Source organism: Oenanthe melanoleuca, chromosome 1 (genome assembly GCF_029582105.1).
Source record: "Oenanthe melanoleuca isolate GR-GAL-2019-014 chromosome 1, OMel1.0, whole genome shotgun sequence".
NCBI lineage: Eukaryota > Metazoa > Chordata > Aves > Passeriformes > Muscicapidae > Oenanthe > Oenanthe melanoleuca.
Genome location: NC_079333.1, coordinates 101,196,277 through 101,204,153, shown reverse-complemented (window position 1 = coordinate 101,204,153; position 7,877 = coordinate 101,196,277). Strand labels below are relative to the sequence as shown.

General features: G+C 51.4%; 1 protein-coding gene across 1 annotated transcript; it reads left to right on the top strand.

Moving 5' to 3' along the window:
* The first annotated feature begins 212 nt into the window (after positions 1 to 212).
* Positions 213 to 2,855, top strand: NR0B1 (nuclear receptor subfamily 0 group B member 1). Its single transcript, XM_056495391.1, has 2 exons — positions 213 to 859; positions 2,312 to 2,855. Exons 1-2 carry the CDS (start codon positions 292 to 294, stop codon positions 2,554 to 2,556), a joined length of 813 nt encoding a protein of 270 aa, XP_056351366.1. The 5' UTR covers positions 213 to 291; the 3' UTR covers positions 2,557 to 2,855.
* Positions 2,856 to 7,877: the final 5,022 nt, after the last annotated feature.

Sequence of the window (7,877 nt, the reverse complement as noted above, 5' to 3'; positions counted from 1 at the left end):
TTTTTTTTTTTTTTTTTTTTCATCTTCCCTCCTCCCCCCGCCTCTTTTCCAGCCAGTAAAGTGTCTGTCCCTCTGAACCGCCGGTACAGCGCCTGCGGCTGGACACACACACACACACACACACACACACCCGCCGGCTATAAATAAGTTACGGAGCCGGGCAGAGGGCGAGCGGTGCGCTCCGCCGGCAGGACCGGGAGGCAGGCACGCCCCGCCGAGCCTCCCCGGCGCTCAGCCCAGCCCAGCCCGGCTCAGCCCAGCCCGGCTCAGCCCGGCCCGGCTCCCGGTGCCATGGCGTGCGCCGAGCGCGGCTGCCGCTGCTGCGCCCAGGGCCGGCGGCACGGCAGCATCCTCTACAGCATCCTGCGCAGCGAGGAGCGGGCGCTGCCGCCGCCCGGCGCGGCTCCCCGGGGCTGCCCCTGCGGGTCGCGGCGGAGGGTGGCCCTGCGGAGCCCGCAGGTGGCTTGCAAGGCGGCCTCGGCCGTGCTGGTGAAGACGCTGCGCTTCGTGCAGAACGTGCCCTGCTTCCAGGAGCTGCCGCTGGAGGAGCAGCTGCTGCTGGTCCGCAGCTGCTGGGCGCCGCTGCTGCTGCTGGGGCTGGCGCAGGACCGGGTGCACCTGGAGACGGTGGAGAGCGCGGAGCCCAGCATGCTGCAGCGCATCCTCACGGCCCGGCAGCAGGGCGAGCGGGCCCCGGCACCGGCACCGGCACCGGCACCGGGCCGGCCGCAGCACGGCCCGCACTTGCCCCCGGCAGGCCACATCCAGGCTATCAAGGGCTTCCTGGCCAAGTGCTGGAGCCTGGACATCAGCACCAAGGAGTACGCTTACCTCAAGGGGACCGTGCTCTTCAACCCGGGTGAGTGGCCGGGCGGGGCAGCGGGTCCCTCTGCCCTGAGCCCGCCGCTATCTGTGATATCTGCGGGGCGCGCACGGGCTCTCCTCAGGGTGGAAAAGGTGCTGGAGAGGGAGCGGAGCACTGCTCCGCCTTCTGCCCCTTCCCAAGGGCCCGGCCGCGGGTCCGGGGGCTCGCTCTGGGGTCCGCTGGCTGGCGCTTTCCACAGACGCTTCCCACGAGCAAGGCCAATTCCAGGCGGTGGGTTCGGGAGAGCTGGGGGTCAGCAGCGGCTCCCTGCTCGTTTTCCTCGGCGGGAGCGCCGGACTCTGCTGCCCGGCCGAGGGCAGCGGCTCTGCCCGTGCCGTGCCCGGGGCTCCGCGCCCCGCAGGGCGAGGGAAGGGTCAGGATTCTCTCTTCGTGGAGACTCCCACAGCTACAGCTCTACCAAGGGAGTTCCTGTCACGGCTGTGACTCACCTGAAAGGAGCAGGCTGGATGTGGCACTTCCCGAGTCCCTGTGAGAGTGGGACGGGGCTCTGCTGGCGCTCCCACTGCCAAACTGATAGTTATTGATGGTCGGGTTCCTACACTGGTGCTTTACATTTATCATCCTGCTTGGGTAGCTTCGCTTTCTGCACAGATAAGAGAGAAAAAGTTACAATACTTCAGGTAAAGCTTATGTTGCACAAGCCAAATTTGGAAGCTGGTCTAATACAAGAAGATAGAGGCACTGTTCTGGTAGGAAAAATTTCTTCTCTGAGAGGGTTGTCAAGCATTGGAACAGGCTGCCCGAGGAAGTGGTTGAATCACCATCCCATAAAATGTTAAAAAATGTGTAGATATGTTGCTCAGGAATGTGGCTTAATGGTGGATCTGGCAGTGCTAGGTTAATGGCTGGACTCGCTGATCTTGGGGGTCTTTTCCACACAAAATGATTCTGTGGTCACATACAGCCTTAATTCTGCACCTTCTGTCTCTCAGTATCCTTACTGTAGTTCATTGGGAAACTTCCTGTTGCACGTTGGAGTCAGTACTGCTTTCCAGTTATAAACTGGAGTAGAAACAGTTGTCAAAAGAAGCCTTAAATGTAAACAATGCTGCTTTGTAGGAGTGAAAAACTGAAGAAGTTATTTTTGTTTTCTTCCCCAATGTAATGGTGTTTTGGAGAGCATTCTTCAAAGTTTTTATCAACTAATTTGTTTAACACTTAAGTGAGTGTCGACAAACAAACATCATGTTTCAGGTTTGTGAAGAAGAGTATTGAATATCCAGAACACCAATATAATAAGAATTTGACCTGCCCAGTAAAATTTGGCATGTTGACTTTGCACACAAGAAATCCTCTAGCAATTTAATTTGCTTCTTTCCTTGAGTGATAATTACAGTCTGTGAGCTGTTAGAAGTTGTTCTATAAGAATAAAGTTGTTCCATAAACAAAAAATATGTAAACAAAATAATTTCTTTTTCTTTTCAGATCTACCTGGACTGCAGTGTACACAGTACATTGAAGGATTACAGAGGGAAGCACAACAAGCTCTAAATGAACATGTCAGACTCATTCACAGAGGTGATGAAGCCAGATTTGCCAAGCTGAATGTTGTTCTCTCCTTGTTAAGATCTATTAATGCTAATGTGGTTGCTGAATTATTCTTCAGGCCCATCATTGGAGCAGTGAACATGGATGACATGCTTTTGGAAATGCTTTGTGCAAAATTATAAGTAAAATTATAAAGGTGTGTAAAATAATGAACAGAAGTCCAGTGCAACGAAGTCCCAGAACAGGATAGTGTAAAGTATTGTAAATAAACTAACTTATTGTTTTTACATAGATAGTATTTTTGTATTCCATAATAAAATATTCTTCAAGTTCTGAAAGTAATTTTTATTAAACACTGTGGTTTTAGAGTAAGGTTATGGTCATCAAAACAAGCTTTAAGGTTGTAGAGAATGTTCATGTCCAAAGTCGACTGGCTATTCTTTTACCATGCCTCTAAATAAAGAATGTATTTACTATATTGTACTTTCAAGGTGAGTAATCCCTGCTTTTTCAAAATAAGCACAGTGTCACTGCTATTCTTACTACTTCTATTGACTTTAACAGAGTCAAATCTGTGAAGGTTATTATATATTTGCCCAAGGTTTTCTTCCATATGGGGAAGATGTGTTAGGAGTATTTTGAGGCTTAATTAACCTTAAAGTAGCTTCATCAACTCTAATATTTGCAGTAAAACATTCCATTCAACACATTTTGGGCTCTGGGAAAATAAAATAAATCTGTTCCCCAAAACAACAAGTAAATGAAAGCCACCTCCAAAAATAAGCAAACAGCAAATGCTGATTTGGGTCAAGAGAACTAGCAGGGTGGACTCCACACTTTTATTTCATCTAGATAACTGCTAACTGGGGCTTCAGTAGTTAGATTCTCCAGATTACTTATTCCTATTGAAAAACAAAATTATTATGCTGAAATATGATGTACCAGTGGTACATCCATCACAATTTGTCAGTTCATGTGACAATGTCTTAATTAAGCATTGAGCTTAACATTTTATTTTGTTTTGTTTTATTTAGTTTTGGTTTAATTTCTTTTATTTTTTCTTGGACTTGATCTGTTCTCCCAAAGTCATCGTGTTTTCTTTGGAAAATTAACTTGTTGTAAAAAAAAAAAAAAAAGAGAAAGGGAAAATCAGTGAGTTAAGGGGGCTTTGTCTCATGGTTTTCCTTTATTTGCATTCAATTTTCTAGCTTTTCCCCAGGGGAATACTGGTAAAGAAGTGGAGAATGAAGTGTATCAGTATTCTCAGAGTAAAAGGTGTCAGTAATCCCAAGTTAGACATATATTAACCTAGCAACAGGTGGTTTTTAAAACACAATCAGTAAAGTTGAAGGAGTTGCTCTCCTTAGCAGGAGGTGTGCAGGGGAGAGAGGAAGGAGTTTGAAGAGCTTTCTTTTGCTGCCACCTTGCGCAGAGGATAATCACAGCTCCTACACTAAGGTAGGGAGCAGGGGCACTTTGGTTGGTTGTACCTACCCAGATAAAACTTATGGGAAGCAGAAATTGTTTGAGAAGTAGCCAAACCTTCCTAGTGTACAAGTTCATTCATAAATATCACTGAGATTTGTATTGCCATGGCACTAAGGATCTCCTCATGGGCTTGGACACTGTCATCGAGGAAAAATGACTGAGCAAGAAACACAACCCCCATCCCCAAAATACAGTGGTGGTCCATAAATGAACAGTGTTCTGGTGCTCACATAACTTTGTGTAGACTTGTGTACCATGAGGAACTTCCCAAAAATTCAAAGGAAGAAAAAAAAATGTAAGTAAAGTGATGTTTTCTATCAGTCCAGACCTCAGATCAGTGCAAACCACAATAGAGCAGGCTTAGTTTTTATATTAGGTTGATCCTTTTATATGTACACACATTTATATGCACACCTATGAAAAACATCTACATGTGAATAATTTTTATAGTGCAAGTATAAATGTTCTGTGAGTTTACAAAAGCTTTTGGACTTACCTGATGTCTCTGTATCATATAAATATATTTATGTTTCCCTCTTGTAGGTAGCATATGAGCTCACTATAGTTAGCTTTCAAGGATGCCTGACAAAGAAACCTCTTTCCACAAAAGCATAAAGCATGATGCAAAAATATTTAAATAGTGGTTAGTGGCAGATGATGAATCTGGGGTAAGGACTAAGAAGAACTCCAGCAGCCTCAGATTGAAACAACTTCATTGCCACACAGAATTCATTAATACTCACACTAGTGTTCAGACTTCTCTGCTAAGTGGCAGAAGAAACTGTTGGCAGTACTCCTACCAATTAATTGTAGTAGCTGAGCCTTGGTCACAGGCCAGTATTTTCAGCTGAACAGTCACCTTGAGACATCTTGGGTCTATTGTGCCACTAAACACTGCAGTTTTCATGACTCAGAGGTACCTGCTTACATCCCAGGTTTGATGTCTCAACAAATTCTCTATTCTGCTCAATTTTCTGAAGTTGTCATGAAAAATGTGCACTGCATACACCACCTTGAACTGTACTCTATCATATTTCTCTTGCACCAGCAGTACTGTTACATTCAGCTGTTGTCTATCCTAATGGAAGCACTTGGGAACGTTAAGTCAGAAATCTGAAAGGGAAAACAAATTTATCAAGGTTTTTGGGAGGAACTAGCAAAAAAAAAGTGTCTCTTCATAGGTCAGAGGAAAAAGAATGACAAAGCAAGACATTAAAAAGAGATTTGTAGGAGGAACCAAACTGAAGACATGGGTAAACAATGCAAGAATGGGAGAGAAGAGTTGGATGTGGCAGTGGGGAAAGGTCTGATTTTAGCGTGGGGACAATGTGCCAGGAGCTGAGTAGAAGGAGTTGGAGAGAGATTGTGACTCACAAAACAAGCCAGGGACTGAGCAAAAAGGTCACTGCAGGAGGATTTGTGTGTTGAGTCCAGAAAAGCTGCAGAGCAGGGAAGAAGGAACCCCAGAAGCTGGCACTGAAGAGGACACAGGGATCCTCCCTGGCCTGCTGGGACGTGTAGCCTGCTCTCCCAGGTGCTGCTGCAAAGGGCAGAGCTGGGCAGGTGTGAGGAGTGAGCTCCTCAGCCTTTGACAGTGCATGGTGCTCACAGAATTAACCAAAACTACTCAGACTTTGGCCCTGGCTGCTCCAGAGCACATTGTTCTGCTGGGTAGAAGTACTGAGCTAGATCCTTTTCTGTCCTGTGAGGGGTGGGTGAACTCTGGCAAAGATAGCCTCAGATGGCCAAGGCCACTGCTGTGACACAAGGGGTGATCTTCTGGATATCCTGGGCAGCAGGGACAGCACAAAGCCCTGGAGCCTCAGGGTGGCAGGGTGGAAAGGAAAGAGGCCATGAAGGGATGATTCGTGGTAATGTAGCCTTTACTAGAAGAGGGGGGTAGGTCAAGACCCTCCCACAGCCTCAGATAGTGTTGAGAGCTCTGTTTGTCAGATGGCTGGGACTCCTGCAGAGATAAAAGCCTCCAGCCCTGCTTGCTGCTGAGCAGTGCTGAGAGCTCTGTCCTGTGTTGGGAGTCCTGTCCTGTGAGCTCTGCTCTGTGCTGAGAGCTGTGCCCTGTGCTGGGAGCTGTGCCCTGTGCTGGGAGCTGTGCCCTGTGCCCTGTGCTGGGAGCTGTGCCCTGTGCTGGGAGCTGTGCCCTGTGCCCTGTGCTGGGAGCTGTGTCCTGTGCTGGGAGCTGTGCTCTGTGCTGGGAGCTGTGCCCTGTGCTGGGAGCTGTGCCCGGTGCTGGGAGCTGTGCCCTGTGCTGGGAGCTCTGTCCTGTGCTGGGAGCTGTGCTCTGTGTTGGGAGCTCTGTCCTGTCCTGTGAGCTCTGTCCTGTGCTGGGAGCTCTGTCCTGTGCTGGGAGCTCTGTCCTGTGCTGGGAGCTGTGCCCGGTGCTGGGAGCTGTGCCCTGTGCTGGGAGCTGTGTCCTGTGCTGGGAGCTGTGCTCTGTGCTGGGAGCTCTGTCCTGTCCTGTGCTGGGAGCTGGGAGCTGTGCTGGGAGCTGGGAGCTGTGCTGGGAGCTGTGCTCTGTGCTGGGAGCTGTGCCCTGTGCTGGGAGCTCTGTGCTGGGAGCTGTGTCCTGTGCTGGGAGCTCTGTCCTGTGCTGGGAGCTGTGCCCTGTGCTGGGAGCTGTGCCCTGTGCTGGGAGCTCTGTGCTGGGAGCTGTGCTCTGTGCTGGGAGCTGTGTCCTGTGCTGGGTGCTCTGTGCTGGGAGCTGTGCCCTGTGCTGGGAGCTGTGCTCTGTGCTGGGAGCTCTGTCCTGTGCTGAGAGCTGTGCCCTGTGCTGGGAGCTGTGCTCTGTGCTGGGAGCTCTGTCCTGTGCTGGGAGCTCTGTCCTGTGCTGGGAGCTGTGCTCTGTGCTGGGAGCTCTGTCCTGTGCTGGGAGCTGTGTCCTGTGCTGGGAGCTCTGTCCTGTGCTGGGAGCTGTGTCCTGTGCTGGGAGCTGTGTCCTGTGCTGGGAGCTGTGCTCTGTGCTGGGAGCTCTGTCCTGTGCTGAGAGCTGTGTCCTGTGCTGGGAGCTGTGCCCTGTGCTGGGAGCTGTGTCCTGTGCTGGGAGCTGTGTCCTGTGCTAGGAGCTCTGTGCTGGGAGCTCTGTCCTGTGCTGAGAGCTGTGTCCTGTGCTGGGAGCTGTGCTCTGTGCTGGGAGCTGTGTCCTGTGCTGGGAGCTGTGCCCTGTGCTGGGAGCTGTGCCCTGTGCTGGGAGCTGTGTCCTGTGCTGGGAGCTCTGTCCTGTGCTGGGAGCTGTGTCCTGTGCTAGGAGCTCTGTGCTGGGAGCTCTGCCCTGTGCTGGGAGCTCTGTGCTGGGAGCTCTGTCCTGTGCTGGGAGCTGTGCTCTGTGCTGGGAGCTGTGCCCTGTGCTGGGAGCTGTGCTCTGTGCTGGGAGCTCTGTCCTGTGCTGGGAGCTGTGTCCTGTGCTGGGAGCTGTGCTCTGTGCTGGGAGCTGTGTCCTGTGCTGGGAGCTGTGTCCTGTGCTGGGAGCTGTGCCCTGTGCTGGGAGCTCTGTGCTGGGAGCTGTGCCCTGTGCTGGGAGCTCTGTCCTGTGCTGGGAGCTGTGTCCTGTGCTGAGAGCTGTGCCCTGTGCTGGGAGCTCTGTGCTGGGAGCTGTGTCCTGTGCTGGGAGCTGTGCCCTGTGCTGAGAGCTGTGCCCAGTGCTGGGAGCTGTGTCCTGTGCTGGGAGCTCTGTCCTGTGCTGGGAGCTGTGCCCTGTGCTGGGAGCTGTGCTCTGTGCTGGGAGCTGTGTCCTGTGCTGGGAGCTGTGTCCTGTGCTGAGAGCTGTGCCCAGTGCTGGGAGCTGTGCCCTGTGCTGGGAGCTGTGTCCTGTGCTGGGAGCTGTGCCCTGTGCTGGGAGCTGTGCCCTGTGCTGGGAGCTGTGCTCTGTGCTGGGAGCTGTGTCCTGTGCTGGGAGCTGTGTCCTGTGCTGGGAGCTCTGTCCTGTGCTGGGAGCTCTGTCCTGTGCTGGGAGCTCTGTGCTGGGAGCTGTGCCCTGTGCTGGGAGCTGTGCCCTGTGCTG